The 17,346-nt window shown below is 46.9% G+C and overlaps 2 protein-coding genes across 3 annotated transcripts in view; both read left to right on the forward strand.

Moving 5' to 3' along the window:
* ANKRD11 (ankyrin repeat domain 11) overlaps nt 1-17,346 on the forward strand; it is a 319,696-nt gene that overhangs the window by 256,204 nt on the left and 46,146 nt on the right. For both annotated transcript variants that reach the window (XM_068128855.2, XM_078784506.1), the window contains one exon: nt 1,990-9,791. In XM_068128855.2, the coding sequence (XP_067984956.2) occupies nt 1,990-9,791 (7,802 nt within the window). The remainder of the gene's footprint in view (nt 1-1,989; nt 9,792-17,346) is intronic.
* Nucleotides 1-17,346, forward strand: part of LOC144893635 (uncharacterized) — a 1,058,663-nt gene that overhangs the window by 96,315 nt on the left and 945,002 nt on the right. The gene's annotated exons all lie outside the window — the stretch shown is intronic.

Consider the following 17,346-nt stretch of genomic DNA (forward strand, 5'->3'; position numbering starts at 1 on the left):
GCTATTGAAAATTGGGTCGCCACGTCAAAATCCAAGATGGCCGCCACCATATATATGTCTGAACATTGTGAGCGAAATATCTTGAAAAATAAGCAAAGTACCAACTTCTAATCTGGTGTGTGGGTGTATCTAGGCACAAGCAAGAAGGCTGTTTAAAATTGGGTCGCCACGTCAAAATCCAAGATGGCCGCCGCCATGTATGTCTGAACCTTGCGAGATGAATATCTTGAAAAATAAGCGAAGTACCAACTTCTAATTTGGTGTGTGGGTGTATCTCGGCATAAGGAAGAACGCTATTGTAAATTGGGTCGCCACGTCAAAATCCAAGATGGCCGCCACCATATATATGTCTGAACTTTGTGAGTGAAATATCTTGAAAAATAAGCAAAGTACCAACTTCTAATCTGGTGTTTGGGTGTATCTAGGCACAAGGAAGAAGGCTATTGAAAATTGGGCCACCACGTCAAAATCCAATATGGCCGCCGCCATGTATGTCTGAACCTTGTGAGCGGAATATCTTGAAAAATAAGCAAAGTACTGATGTTTGGGTTCTGGTGTGAGTGAAATACCTTGTGAGTATGAGTGAAATTGAAATTTGTGAGTGAGTGAAACCTTGTGAGTGAAATATCATATCATAGCATGTTTTCTGCGTCTTCCACTTTGTCAACTCACATCACTTCACCGACGGGGGGACCTAGGCGTAACGCTTGTTTGACCTTGACCTAAATGCATGTGCTTGAGTTCTGGCGATCTCAAAAGTATCACCAAATGAATGGGCACCCCCAATTTAGTTGGAAATGACACCTATAATGTTTTTCTCCACTGTTTGGTTCCAAAATTAAGCGCGTTTGAACATTAGACCCGGTGAACTGGCAGCCATTTTGGATTTGACCTCTCACGGTCCTCAGAGGTCAAATCTGACTTCCCTCCACATCTGAAAATAAACCTTATGGTATGCACTAACTATGTTAGAAATTTCATGCTTTTCTCATTAAATGCACAATTGTTATAATATGAGAGCTTATCCACCATACTATGTAAGGAGAATATCTCAAATAGTTATGGACATATTTGGACAAAACTTCGTGGACATGTTGGGTGTGTGTCAAGCACTAATTAATTCAATTTTGGTGAAGATCCGGATCCAGATATAAGGGGTGTTGCAAAACATTTTACCTTTTTTCCCCCGAGAACCCGTTGCAGTTGTGCACGCATTCGGACATGACGTGTGCGTGCGTGCGTACGTGCCGTGTGCGTACCTTGCATCCACGTCGTCACTTTTTCTTCACTTGTCGTTGTTGTGATGGTTTTGTCGCGGACTGAACAACGCGTCACATGTGCGTTATTCTATTCTCGGCTATTTTAACGTGCATCAAAGGAAGCATGCCTGGGGGGGGGGGGGGGGGGGGGAGGGAAGGTAAAATGTTTTGCAACACCCCTTATCGAACCAGATATGAGAATTCTTAAGTGACTCTTTACCATTGAGTGATAGGGCCAAAACGATACATCGCACGATATCTCAAAGTTATGGGCAGATTCGGATGAATCCCGGTGATGAATTGAGTAGGTGACAAGAACAAGCCGATTAGTTTTGGTTCTGGTCTGAATGCAGATCCGGCTTATCAGTGGGATACAAACAGTAAACTGTTCAACTGAACGAATGCATGCCCGAGTGCCATTCTAGTTTTTCCTATTTGTTTTTAACTCTGCAACACAATATCGCTAAAATACGTGCATTCACTCCGGTTGTTCATGTGCTTATACATGGAGTTACATCAATGTCCAATCAAATTGAATGTAACCAATTCATCATTCTTCTTTTAACCTGCAGGACTACCACATATATTAATGATTTTCATTATCTGGATATATGTGTTGTTCTCTGTTTATCAATTTTCAATTACATATTCACTCGATTTGTACAAGATATGCAAGGATATCTTCAGTTACTAATACAAATATTCTCTCCCTTCTCTCCCTTGTCTATAGATTCTGAGGAGGAAGCTCCTTCAGTGGCCCATTCAGGAATGGATGAAGAGTTTTCTTGTTCTGAATCTGAAGCGAGAGCCAGACCACGTGGCAAATCGCGAGACACACCGGGTAAGAACTCAAGCTCGGGTTCCGTCTCTGTGTCAACAACAACCCCAGCAAGGCCCCTCAAGGATGAGTACGAGTTTAATGAAGATGATGATCAAGAAACTTTCAAGCCAGCTGATGATAAGCACCTGCTTAAGACGAAGGGCACACGAAAGGAAAGGAACGATGATCCTGACTTTACTCTAAGTCCTGCTAAACAGCGACCAGCAACTAGCAGAAAAGGATCAGGGGCCAACACCAAAGCACGCAAGCGGCCTGTGCGCCGTATCACTTCTGACTCTGACTCGTCATCTGAGGAAGAGCTGTCTGTGGACTTCTTGAAAGGTCCTTTGTCTTATAACAAGACAGATTCAGCTTGTAAGCCTTACAAAAAAGCAGAGAGTAACAAATCAAAAAAAAGAATTAAGGAAAAAAGAAAGGGGAAGTTGTCAACACCAGCAGTTCAAAGGACTAAAGTAAACTGTCAAGGTAAAAATGGTGGCAAGAAACTTGTTAAAGATGACAGCACCACTGCCTCAATAGTGAGGAACAACTCTCTTTTCTCTGTTGATTCATCGGACAGTGAGATATTTGAGAGACCTAAGGTGCGGGAAGCGGTGCGTACATACAGTGGTGCAAAACCCGCGCCACCTGGTACGACAGTACAATTAAAATCTGCGCAATATTTGACAGAGAAGCATGTGAAAACAAGTCGCACTGAAGCACTGCGAGCTCGTCTGTCACCAGCAAGGTCAGATGTAAGCTTCCAGTCTGGCTCCATGCGTCAGGAAACTCATTCTGACTCGGATCGCACTTCTGAGACCTGTAGCAGCAAGTCTTCAAAGAAAAAGAAGAAAAGTAAACATCGGCACAGGGATAAATCATTGGATCGCTGGGGTGGTATCGATGGTATTGGTAATGCACGGAGCCATCTTTCTGAAGAGGCATCCAGAATAGCAAGAACATTGGACGCTGAAGGCAAGGTTCTCAAGAAGCGGAAGCTGAAGCACAAGAAGAAGGAACGGGAAAAGAGTGAAGGAGTTGTTGGGAGAGGCTGTGAAACAGTTGGCCCACATGCAACACCTGGGATGAAAAGTTCAGATGGTAGTTTTGCAGCTTCACTGCGACTATCACAAGGACCACTAACAGAGAAACCTTGGGCCGATGGGCGGGATTTTGTTGAGCTGCGGCGCAAAGAGGATAAGGATAAACAGTCAAAAGATGATCGTGATCGTGACAAAATAAAGAAGAAGAAAAAGAAGAAGAAAAGCAAACGACCCAGTGAAGAAGAGGATGAGGACGATGATGAAAAAAGTTGTGTTAGTACAACTAGAGCTCTGCCTCAGCCTCAGTCTGTTCTTCCATTCTCTGGACCTGAGAGACGACCTTGGACATCACTGGATGAGCCACGTGTCCAAAGTGGTCAAGGCAGTGGTGAAAGACGAAACAGTGCACCAGTTACAGAGCGTAAAGACAAACGCGGTGCACAAGGTGATCCCAGAGAACGAAGGGATGGCCAAGCAGTTGAACGTGCAGAACCTGGTGTCATAGTAGAAGATTGGTTACCTAGCCGTAACCGGCATGATGAGAGGCGGGAAAACAAGTTGGGTGATTGGAGGGATGAACAAATACAAACAACAGGCTTTATACAACGGTCAAGTAGTGTGAGTGGTCAAGAAAGCAAAACAGCACAACGCATAAGCAACAATCTTGCACCGAGTGCAGACAGAAAAGAGAGGAAGAAGGAAGAAAGGCGAGTGCGGGAGGAAGCAACAGAAGGAACTGAAGTCAAGCTACCACACACAAGTGAAGAGCGCCGAGCTAGTCATCATGCAGAAAAGAGGGATAGGAAAGAGGGGGCAATGAGTGAGCGAAAACTGAAGGAGTTTTTGATGGAGCCATCATTGCCTTCACCTCAAAGAAAAGGTGGTGAGGAGAGACGAGGCAGCAAATCAGAGCGCAAGCCAAATGATGACACTGCATGTGTTGCAATGGCAACTCGACCATTAGTTGATGAGCGCAGACAAGGCCTTACTCCAGAACGGAGTAAGCGTGATGATCCACCAAACTTGACTGCATATCATTGGATCACCAGTGATGAAAAGAAAACTGGGCACTCAAAGCATGGCGTAGAAGAACGTCGTGAAAACATGGAGAAGAAGAGCAGGATGCAGAGTGGGGATGAGAGGCGCTCCAGCTTACCATCTGACCGTAGAGATAAGGAGAAGGAGAAGGATAAGGACAGGGACAGAGAGATTGGTGACCGACGTGAAGGTGAGAAAAAGGAAAAGAGGGTAAGAAAGGAAAGTGGAGACCAAGAAGCGCCAAACAAGCACAGGGGTGGGGATGTTAGGCGGGAAAAGCATCGGACCTCTGGAGATGAGCGGCGGTCTAGTTTTTCATCAGGGATGTTGCGGGTGAAAGATGCGAGTGTTGCACGACATAGTGAAGAGCGCAGAAACTCTGGTTCCAACGAGACAAGAATGACAGAATCCCATGGAGAGAAACGAAGTCACTCTTTGTCAATCCCACATAGACTTGCAGGTGATGAACGCCGTGGCAGCCAGGGGGGCAGAGATGGTGGTAGTCATACAGTGGCGCACACAGAAAAGAAGGTAAAGACTGAACATGTGGAGCGAGAGAAGAAAGAAAAGGAATGGATAGGTGGAGATAGGCTTGACAGAAAGCTTCAGGATAAGGATCATGGTCGAAACAAGGACAGAGAATGTGCTGAAAGCAAGCCTGTGGACAGCAGGGAGAGAGAAAAGGTTGTTTTTAAGACTGAACCTCAGCTTCAACCTCAAACTGCATTGGAAGACCACAGTGCTGAGGTCGAAGAAATGTTTGAGAAGCTGTTTAACCGAAATCACCAAAAGCCTGAGGAGTGTCCAGAGATGGAGTATGATGAGGCAGCAGAGGCAAGCAAAGAGCTCATTGCTGCAGAAAACTTGTCCTACCAAGAATGGGACTTTGGTGTGGAAAATGAACCTGACAGGGCATTTCTTGGAGCACCACTAACAGAAGAAAGGGAATTCTTCCGCAAGGACAGGTTAAGCAAAGACTTCATTGAGCGGTCTCAAGCTGACTATGATAGAGATCAACGAGAGGCTTCAATTTTGGCACAACGATGTGAAGAAATTAGACTGGATACATCTGAGACAAAGCGTGTGGAAAGGGTTAAAAGCCAAGAAAGGGATGTCCATAAAGAAAAACGAAAGAAGGAGAAGGATAAAGAGCGATTGAGGGAGAAACTCCCAGTTGCAGTTGGGAAAAATCAAAAAGATGAAAGACGGGCATCCAAGGAGACTTCAGGTTTGGAGAGTAGTAGCAGGGATGTATCTGTTAAGAATGTTACATCAAGGGATGCCTCTCGGCATGATGTAGAACGGTTAGAAGTGCGTGAGAAAGATCAACTGGACAAGGAGAAGAAACATTCTCCAGTAAAATCTAAATCCAAGGCAGATTATGAAGGTGAAAAGTTGGTAAAACCAAAGGATGCTGGGGCAAGATCAAAAGACAAAGTTTTAGGTGCTGGGGATCTCATGATGACAAGTTTTGAATTGATGCTGAGCCAGAAGGATCGTGAAATGGAAGAACGGCATAAGCGACATAAAGAAAAGAAGAGGTTGAGAGAAAAGGATCGAATCCGGCAGGCATCTGCAGATGCAGGAGATCGCTCGAAGGACAAAGAAAAACCTGCAACAGTTCGGCCAGGAGAACAGAAGGAAGCCATGAAACACAACAGGCTGGATATTCCACAAGGAAGTCCGACACCATCGAAAAAAAATACTTTGCAGGACAGTAGTGAGTCTGCAACCGATGGTCAACAATCATCAATAGTTTGTTCTGACGAAAAGGGCCTCAGGCCAGTGGATGATGCTGAGAGCAAGGTTTTTGCTCCTGAACCAGACCCAGCTACTCTTGGGTCTAGCTGCCCTTTGGCCATTGTTTCAGTTCCAATTTCAGAAGAAGATGCTTTGCCAATTGCGCAGTCTCCCTTTTCTGTTGGTACAGAGCAGGCCTTTGATAGTGTTGATTTACCATCACTTCTGGCATCAGGCCCTAGAGCTCCTGCATGCCCAGATGTTACAGTTCCTCCACCACTACAACCTCCACCACCTATTCCCATAACAGAATTCACTGTGGAGAATGCAGAGACTAAAATACCTACAGCAATCGAAGCATCCACACCATTGGACACGGATGAAAGTACATGGAAATCAGAGCACACTGATATTCCTTCTCTTCCTAGTGGTTGCACAACACAGACAGCACCAGTAGAGATACTAGAACCATTCCAAAAAACATACACCTCACCATCATATTGCTCAGGGCCACCTAACACCGAACCTTGCCAGACATCAGTGTCAATTGATGCAATAGAAACTTCCAAACCAGGTGCTTATGACTCTTCATCACAATTTGACTTCCACTTGGTGCCAGACACAAAAGACAGGACTTTTCCTAGTAATTGTGCAGTCTCACCACCTGAGACAGCCGTTTCTGCTATGCCATCTATGTCACCTATATCAAAACCACAAGCCATTGCAATGGAAAAGCAGGATGACTCTGAGAATTTTGACTGTACAAGCTATAACCTACCACATGATACTACACCAGAATCAAAGATCTCACTGAAACCTCAGGCACCTTCTGACCCTGAGGTACTGCAGCAGCCTCTGCCACAAACTTTCCTGTCAGCGTTTTCCTCTGACACAGGCCATAGTACGATGCAGGAATTTGTGCTGGATAAGACACGCTTTCTAGTGAAGAGTTTCCCCTCTCCATCAAGAATCAGTCCTAACACACAGGACTTCTTGTTAGAGTCCAGCTGCCTGCACTCACCTAAATACAATTCAGCTCCACCACCTGTAAACCCCATTGTATATCATGTGAGTGAGAAATCACCCGTGGTAACTGATAATACCCCGTCTCACCCATCCCAATACAGCATTGAGTCACCTAACCAAGATGGGAGAGAGATTTCCACTGGGAGGGAGTCTTCATTACCTGTTGAAATTGAGACCCAAACACCACCTTTGAGTATTGCAGTGCCACCAAAAGAGAAGTTGGTAGCTACAGAACAGTTGGAGTATGCAACAGCAACTGTACCATTCACAGTGCCGCAGCACTACCTTCCTGATACCTGCACAGCAGAACTCAGGCCAAAGGTTTCTTCACATACTGATTTTTTCCAGACCGTCACAACCTTTGCATCCGTTGCCCCTTCCTATGACCCAACAACACCAGTCACGGATACTCATCATTTCCTCTCAGAAACAACTAACTTTTTGTCAGAAAAGCGTCACTTCCTTTCTGAAACAACAGACATTCTTTCAGAGACAAGAAATATGCTTTCTGAATCAACGGTTTCATCCGTAGCACCACAGTTATCAATTGCACATGGTTTTGACCCTGTTGTCCATGGTGCACCTGAGTCACTGGAAATCCCTTCAGTAGCAGTGGAACTCGGATCGGCATCCATGTACCCAACACACATCTCGCATCAAACTGTTTCTATGACTCATGGTCTTGCCACACAACATCCTGACATGGCAAAGGATGTCCTGCCCTTTATGCCTTCTGATGTAACAACAATGCCTCAGCTGCAGCAACCACTTCCGACACCATCACCAGTTCTTCCGATTCCAACTCAAAGCCCTGTATCATCACAACCAGCACAACTTGAGCTGTTTACAAACACTGGGAAAGCTTGGGATGAGGTTGCTGATGGTGTGACACCTAAGGCTGTATGTCTGCAGCAACAGTCACGGTCGCAGTCTCAAATGATGTCTGCAACACCATCTGTATTTTTGGGCTATGCTGGAGACATTCTTTCTTCACCCGTTCGCCACTTAGATCGCACATTTTCTACGCCAGCCACAAGTAGCATTTTTGCAGACAGCTTCCCATTGGTGGAGGACACATTGCCACGATGCAAGGTTTCACCACCACGCCGACACATGAGTGAGCCATTGAATCGCCCAGCATTGGGTGTTGGGGGGGAGAGTGCAGAAAATGTGCTGTCAGTTTCTTTTTCTTCCTCGTCCTCATCCTCCTCTTCCTGCTCACCCTTTCGGTATGCACGCTCTGTGCTTGATGGTGGACCTGAGCCTGCTTCTGGAGAGCTCGAACGTCTCTTGGGAAACATGCCTGAAGAGAGCGTCTCTGTTTCCCTTCCAACTGGGGATACAATTGTGCAGCAGGAAAGTATGGGTCTTGCAGTCTCGCGGATCCCAGCATCTGCGCATACCCCTCTATTGGATGAATTGGACTTCATGATAGATGATGAACGGGGAAGTAATCAGCCACAGATGGAATCGTCATTGCGATCACATCAGCCTCAAAGTGCAGTGCAAGTGTGTGGACAACAAAATGAATATCAGCAGGATGGTGAGGCTGAAGAAGGCATTGAGGATGAGGCAGCGCTAACAGGTGCAGAAGAAAATGAAGATGTGATGGTGGAAATGGCAGAAGAGAGTAACAAGAAACAGGAGGGACTGGAGGAGGTAGAAGGGGTGGAGGAGGAGCAGGAGCAGGAAGAGGAAGAAGAGGAGGAACAAGGGGAGGAAGATGAAGAGATAGAGAAGGTAGCAGAAATCAATGCAGTTGAAGAGGCACAGACCAAAGATCTGGAGGCTACATCTGCTCCCTTGCAGACATTTCTCACCAGAGAAGAACCAGCTTCAGGAGGAATGTATTTGGGTATTAGTGCTGCTTTGGAAGCAGAGGGAACTGATTCTGAGATGCCATCTACAGCTGCCTGCCTTGAAGCCATTGCAGAGCTGCATATAGCTATTTCTGGTGGCAGCATTGTTGGTGAGGTTGGTAATGGGAAGGAGGAGAGTGCATTGATTGCTCATACTAATGTAGAAACAGGTGCTGTTTCTATTGCAGATGTTGAGACTTCTTTGACAGAAGATGAGCATCTTGGCTCCCTTTCCAGAGCAACTGGAGACCAGGCCTTGTCTCCACATCCAGCAATGGAAGGACATGTGTCACCACACTCCCATACAGATGTTGCTCAACCGTTGACAATCGAAGCAATGGAAAGAGAGGAAGAAAAGCCTTTGGAGGGACAAGAAAATGATAATTTTACGGGGAAGGTCGCAACTAAGGAAGCCGAGGGTTATTCTGAACAGTTAAGTGCACCAAGCAACCCAGATTTGACAATAGAGCGGGCAAAGGTTGAGGTGTTGGTGAAGGTGGAGGAGCCAGTAGGGGTTACACCAGTCACTGCACCTTCAAGAGTAATGACAAGGAGCCGAGCCAACCAAGCGGCTGGCAGGCAGTCAGGATCCCCAAACGAAGCAACGGCAACCGGAGGAAAGACACGTGGTAAGATTGTTGAAGATGATCGGCCAGCTGTGGCTCAACATACCATGCATAAGAGGAAGCTGACAACGCCAGGACGCAGTGGAGCCAGTACTCCAGCAGCAGTTGGGGCAGCTGCACAGCGACAGAGCAAGGAGCCAGCTCAGCAGTCACTGGCAGCATTAGTGGACTCTTTAAAGCTTGAGGAAATTATACCATACCAGACTGCACGTCCAAACCCATACTTTGAGTTCCTACAGATGCGAAAGCGCATCGAAGAGAGGCGGCGCGTTATGTGTGCTGTGATACCCCAAGCCCCGCAGTGCTATGATGAGTTTGTAACATTTACTGGCTCGTATCTTCTGGATGGCAAGCCGGCCAGTCGTCTGCACGTTCCAACGGTGAGCATGATGTTGGCTGCAGGCCATTCTTTTGTCTTTTTTCTTGTTTTTTCTGTTGTCTGGGTGATGGGGAGCTGTGTTGGTGAGATGGTTTTATTTGTCCCTTATTAAATATTAAAATAGTTACCCTCGCCATAGGAGAGGGTATTGCATTTGAGTCCGTTTATCTGTTTGTTTGTTTGTCCGCACAGAATAAATATGATTTTCTCTGCAACCGTTGGTCCAATTGACAGGAAATTTTCACCATCGGTGCAACTCCACCTGTAGAATTTTTATATGATAATTATGACGTCATAGGTCACGTGGTTCGGTGGCCATCTTGGAAAAAACAAAAAACGTTGCACCTCTATCTCCGAAAGCACTGAATAGAAAAAATAGAGACCGCTCATTGTAAAGAACTCTCCATGGGGAATAAAATATGTTAATGATGATGTCATAGGTGCCTCCATTATGATGTCATAATTTGACAAGTACAAAACTTCATCCGATCAAGTTGAAATTTCTTGAGCATAATCTAGGAATAAATTAGTTTGGGTGAAAAAATGATGACGTCATCGGTCACGTGGTTCGGCCGCCATATTTTTTTTTTATTTTTTTTGTATACTGAGTCGAGGCTCGTGAAAGAGCTAACATTTATTTCACAAACAAATCAACCAGACAAACAAAATATACAAAAAGAGGGAGCGGAAGACAAGATGGGGAGAGAAGGGGAAGCACACAACCACAACATTTGAGAGCAGGGAGAAGTGTGGGAGGGAGAGGGCTTGGGGGGGAGGAGGCGTGGGAAGGGGGGGGGGGGGGGATAATACAAAAATACAAAATACATTTTAATACAAAAACCTTAAAAACCACTGAAAATACATCCTGGTGAGGGTTTGCAATCTCTGATTGCTCTTTTTCTTGTTTCAAAATGTTTCTTGAAATTTCTTGAGCATAATCTAGGAATAAATTAGTTTGGGGGGAAAAAAAATGATGACGTCATCGGTCACGTGGTTCGGCCGCCATATTTGTTTTAATACAAAAGCCTTAAAAACCACTGAAAATACATCCTGGCGAGGGTTTGCAATCTCTGATTGCTCTTTTTCTTGTTTCAAAATGTTTTATGCACCTTTTTGGAGCAATTAAAGTGCAGTCGGACCTGCCATTCACGGTCCCAACATTCGCAGTTTCCACATATTTAGTGGTTGATAAAATGTGACCTGCTTCTACATTCGCGGCCCTGTGTCCTGCTTATTTGCAGTTTTTCGTGGGCGCAAAAAAAATTCCCCACCCACCCACGGACTTCCATGGTACTTGGTTGATTATCCCTTTTCGCCTATGGGTAGGGATTTCAGGTTAATATTGTTAGTATTTTGTGTTTAAGGAAAAAAAACCTTGTTCACAGAGACGATCGCAAACATTCCGCACAAGGAGGGAAGTGGAAGAAGATTATAGATGGGATATGACGTGGGGAGTGGGGTTACTTGGTTTCTTCCCTAATTATTTCATCATTTATTTTTGACCGGGAACCGCAAGTGATTATTTAATTCTGTATTTATGATTCCTTTAGTCTGCACACAATTAATGTGAAAGTCTCTACCCTTTAATATGGTGTAAATCTTGTGCCGATCAGCGAGGCCGGTTCATGGAAAGTAAAAATGAACTTTTATTTTGAAACTATAATAAAATGAAATTCTAACACAACGCTGTGATACAAGCACGTTTGTAAACGATGTAATTTAAATTCAACATCTATCTTCGTAAAATAATATGGAATAAATACCATATCATCCTCCAAGCTTAAACTCCGAGCAGTTAAAACAGAAACTGTTTTCAGGAGCAAGACGCGCTTTGGCGACCACACAAGATCGAAGCACAAATGGTCCGTTTTCCATAAAGTAACATGACACACAGCAAAAGAGTGAGCTAACCTTTTGGAACTGGAGTTGTAAGCATATTTAATGAAAACTGTAATCATGTGCATTCGTGTTCATGAAATATTTTCCCTTATGAAAATATATTTCCCACCAGCCGCACACATCACTTCTAAAAGCATCTTCCACATGCCATGTATAAAAAAACACCACTTCCAGCCATGCATAAAACATTTCCCACCAGCTCTGCACATAACAGTTCTAAAAGCATCTTCCAAGTGTCACACATAAAACAGCTGCACTGCACCCCCACCACCCATTTGACATTTGCGGTTTTTCGCAGGCGTATTCGCGGTTTGTTTTGACATTTGCGGCTCTGTGCTCCGCATATTTACGACTTTTGCATGATTTTTCACAGGATTTTTGATTTCCCCTTGTGAATCACGAACCGCTGGGAACCAATCCCTCTTTTTTCCATTGAAACAATGCCCCACCATTCGTGGCATTTTCCAGGAACGTATCCCCCGTGAATGTCGGGTTCCGACTGTTTTTACATGTCTCAATGTTTGAATATTTTGTCCAAAAATCAATTAATTTTTTCCCAATGTCCTGCAAATCGATATTATATGCACTCCACTAATATTTTTTAACAATGTAATACCCTCAAAATACTTGCTGGAAAAACCATTCAAGTAGTGTACTTAGGACTGTTTTCAGCACACACACTTAAAATGGTCGGTTTTGTTTATAATTAGCAGGCACTCAGGGTGGGAGTACCCTTCTCTGCCCACCTTCTGTGGGAAATGTTCTGCGGCACATTATTGGAAATGCACTTCATAATTTTTGCCATTTTTTAAAGAAATTTTATTGACCACAACATGGCAAACTGCATATATAATATTGTTACGGAACCCAACGTCGGCCTCTGTTCCCCTTATCGAGGGGGGATTAATCCCCTCGTCTATAACTGACCGACGTGGTCCCTGACACTGCACAGCTACCTCCGGAAAGGCAGGTGCGCAGCCCCGTTCGTACCACGGACAGATGTTAATTGCCGAGCGGTTTTAGCAACCGCGGCACGAACTATTAACAAGAGACTAACCCGATCCTGAACGTTGGCCAAATCGTGCCGCAGGTATTCAATTGGGAAATCACAACGACGACAGATGTAAGGGAAAGAAAGGCAAGGTAGGAAGAACAAATCTAATTTATTGTTCTTATTTACAAGACCCAAAAGAACCAAGGAGAATGGAAAGATAAGAAAATAATTACAGAAAGAGGGACGGACCAGAAGGACACAGTGCAACGCTAGCTTACCTATGGCAGTCTTACTTACAAACCCAGGACAGAACAAACAACGACAGACTCACACGAATGGGCAATGAAGGCAGGCACGATGGCTGGAAAGGAGGGAAGTTCAGCTCGGACCAGAGGACGATCGGGCCGGGAGGGAGCAGCCGCTGACTCTCCACACTCTCGTTCGTCCGGCGGCGTTGCTTCGCGGCCGCGGGTCGAACTGCCGTTAGAAACTCAACCCCACCCAGCTGCGGTGGATTCAGCGGCGGTGGACTCCTCACTCATCTGCTGTGGGGGCTTCCTTTGTCAGCCGCTCCACTGGACTCTCCGCTCCTCCTCAACTTGACTGGACTCGACTGGGCTTCGGTGCACTGCCAACTCTCTCACGCATCTGTCGTCTCTCCCTTCCAAGATCTTGCGCGTGCGCTTATATTGCGCCTGGGGCGATCAAGCCGCCGGCCTCCAGGACACGCCCATCGGTGAGCTCGCCTCAGCCTTGATTGGTCACGAGGGCTCACCGATCCCGCCCCTAGAAGAGGCGTTGGCAAGGCCACGCCTTGTTCCTGGCGCTGGGCTGACTCCTCCCACATTCTGCTCCGAGATGACCTCGTGCGTGCTTATATTGCGCCTGGGGCGATCAAGCCGCCGGCCTCCAGGACACGCCCATCGGTGAGCTCGCCTCGGCCTTGATTGGTCACGAGGGCTCACCGATCCCGCCCCTAGAGGAGGCGTTGGCAAGGCCACGCCTTGTTCCTGGCGCTGGGCTGACTCCTCCCACATTCTGCTCCGAGATGACCCCGTGCGTAAAAGTGAAAAGAGTGAAAGTGAAAAGTGAAAGTGAAAAGAGTCTTGCGGTGAAAAACACGGTCCCAAAGCAGCAGCGGGCGAATGCAGAAAACCGCCCAATAGCTGTCGGCAATGCGGTTGGCAATGGAGGTTCTGGGGACTTTGAAAAGGGGGGGGATTCTACCTTGTTCCCATTTGATGCAATGCAGTGTCAACTAGTGGAAGCCAGAGCCTTAACCTAATACACAGAATAAGGAGATAACTACCAAAAAAAGGAAATCTATGATTGGCTGTGTGATTGTATATGGAATAACTAAAGGGATGACCTTTGACCTTTATACACAAACTGGAGGGTGATATTTACAACAATAATAAAAAACACAACACAATTCTCAAATCCACAACACTGCACCATCCTCCTCTTAGACACGTCCCGGGCCTATTAAACTTTTACCTTTAGTGTGGCACGTAGGTGTAGTTCCCTCTACATTTAACCTGACCCTGAGTGTGACAGTTTTAAAACACAAATAAGTATGTCCCTCTGCTGCATTGCACCCGATCTAACAGATTTACGCCCACAGCTAACCGAATTGCGGAATGGTTCTCAAACTATATATTTACGGTGGGGGAGCATTATTTACAATGACATTATGTTGACTTACAGAACTAACCCAGGACCTGTGATTGTTCTTTTTTGGGGGGGGGGGGGGGGGGGGAGACAGCCTGCGCTGCATCGACGCACCATAAAGCACCAAAAGCACCAACCAGTGCACAGTCATCACAGTTCGTAATCAAAATAAACAAACCCCTGGTGCTGGTCTTCCTCTTCGGCTCCCTCTGCGGCTCCCTCTGCTGGCCATAGTTCTAGATGTTGTCAACTTCGTCTTCTTGCTGGCGGCCTATTTAGACATAATAAAAAGCACAAAACGTGTCCATTTTTTTTTTTATGGCCCACAGGGGGCCGACTATGGGTGCTTCACCTGTGGGGCATAGGTGCCACGTGACCGAGGTCCGCAAGCAAGATCTTCCTCTGGCCAATCTGGCCGATTCCAGCAGAGGGGCCATGCCCCAACCCGTGGGGTCCATGAGTGGTGCTCAGCCACAGACATGTGGTCCATAAGTGGTGCATCGATGCAGACAGCTGGTTGCGAGAGTTTCGGGCACACAATGGCGGACTCCCGCACGCTCCCCTCGGTGCCCAGAGAGCACAGTCCTCGGGTGGGAGACAGGGGAACAAAAGACAGGTGAGCGAGGGGTAAGGTCACAAGGGTACACATCAAACAAGGCAATGCAAGACGAGGTGCGTACGGAGAGCGAAGTGAGAAAGCTCGTCCCTACCGTACGTCACCCCCCCCCCCCCCCCTGTTACCTACTCTACCCCTTGCCCTTACCCCATATGTACAAAAATCTACACATTTACCAATTCGTCACTACTGTCACGTCTTCCCCATATCTCCCCTATACCAAATTCGTCCCCACAATCCCTCAAACCAAAATTTGCCATTATTCAAATTCATCATCAATCCTCATAAGGAGGGAGAGATGGAACATAACACAATGTCACACCCACGTCATGATGCGTCTCACATTCCATACATTTGCACCAAAATAATAAAAACAAACCATGGCATGGTGTGGAGCACCGTCGTTACCTCAGGTGAGTGGATGTAGATGGTGCGAGGAGATTCTTAATCCTAACTACTTCCTAAATGACTTTAATACACTTTACACTACCCGGGGTCTTTCCCTGCCAAACCATTGGCCATCTTACTCTATGCGGTTTTAAGAACCAAATTCCCATTGACCAAACTGTGGTGCTTCATCAATTTGGGGTCTCACTCCCCCGATTCAACTCCCTGTGCCTCTGCACAATTTCAGGACTACGTGTTGTGGCACTCCCAGCAGGTCTACCCACCTGCACACCTCCACCACTGCAGTTGCCTCCGAGCTTACCTGCTCCTTTCCCTAACCTATCTAACTGGGGAAGGCCCTCTGGCGCTCTCCCCACTCGGTGCCCTCTCTGGCACTGGGCTACCGGGGTCCGTCCTCCGGATCCTCGGGCCCCATCCACAACTCTAACGGCTCCCAGAGCCCACCTGCGGCCTCACCTGGCCGACATCCTAACAGTGGCGGAGTGTCCATTCAACTACACACACTAACAGGCCACACGCCCAGCCATTTCCACGTCACTAATGCACCCATCCAAACACCATTCTTCCACACGCACCACAGATGCCAATATCCAACCACAATTTACCTACTCCCTCTCCCTAACTCTAAAACTACCCTCCCCGGGTATTTGTGATGGGGGTCCATCCTCCCCAAACACACCTTCGCACCATCCACTCCACTCCACAGGTTCCACCATACTCATTCGACACCATCCATTCCATACTCCATATATTTCATACTCTATATATTCCACACAACCATTCTCCATTCACCTGTAGTTGCACACCTGTGCAATCACTCCTACTGGTGCTTCCTGCACCCTCCTTCCTCCCTGGACCATTTGGTCAACACAATACACAATCACCACTACTCAGTCATACCCCTGTTCCATACACTTCCGATCCTCAAACACTCGGCATCATCTGATCTAACTACTCCCCTCTGAAACTCGCGCTTCCCAGTCGCCCCTTATATTATTGCGCTCCCTCGTCATTATCATCCAACTACCCTCTCTATGTCCCCACTACCTGTCCACTGTTGCTACTTAAACTTACAGTTACCTATGGTCATCTTCTCTAGATCCCTACACACTTTATCCTAACCCTCCCGGGCTAGTTTTCACTGCCAAACCCCATAAACTATAGCTCCTTTGCCCCCGTTGTGTGAGAGATGGCAGGGTTGCCATCCCACCACATCGGGCATCTCCCACTATAAATTGCGCTCATCAAATGCCAGTCAATCAAAAATTTTCCAATTACAAATTCCCTATCCCTACCAAATGTCCTTTAACTCGAGCCTCGGTGCGTCTTTACATGCTCAGAACTTGGCTTCGCCAAGTCGAGCAATGAATGCGGGTGGTTCTTTGCCGGCGGTTGGATCCGTCTGGCATTCAGTGCAGGGAAGGGGGCTTACCCGGGCCGAGATTCCACGCACCATCTCGGCACGGAGCCGTCCGATGGCACGATCTCGCCCTGCCGGAATGCCTCAACCACCAGGGGTCGCCATGACGACCCTTCCTACCGGGCCGCCCGTTCCGCCTAGCGGAGCACGGACGCGGCCGTTCGGAGCGAGGCCTGGCGTGGATCGTGTACGGTGGTTCCTTTGAAACCACCGTGGTTACGATTCCCGCTGGTTCTCGCTGCACACAAACCCCGGCACGAACCGAGGGCTCGCTTCGGCTACAAGTCGTTCTAACCGCTATCCCGTTTAGCGTCGATGCTCCACTTGCATGCTCACACCCTGCGTTCCGTTCCTTGCTCACACATCCAGCTGTCTCCATGCTCTTCGTCATTGCACCTTCTCTTACACACTCCCCCTGTACACTCATAGACTTCGTCACACACCTGACCACCACACACCTTTGCACACACTCGTCATTCGCACACCTCACCAACACAGCTCTTCGCGCCCCTCCTCGGTCACACCCTCTGTGACAAGCACGGGTGTGC

This window comes from Myxine glutinosa, chromosome 9, assembly GCF_964187855.1.
Source record: "Myxine glutinosa chromosome 9, kmMyxGlut1.1, whole genome shotgun sequence".
NCBI classification, from domain to species: domain Eukaryota; kingdom Metazoa; phylum Chordata; class Myxini; order Myxiniformes; family Myxinidae; genus Myxine; species Myxine glutinosa.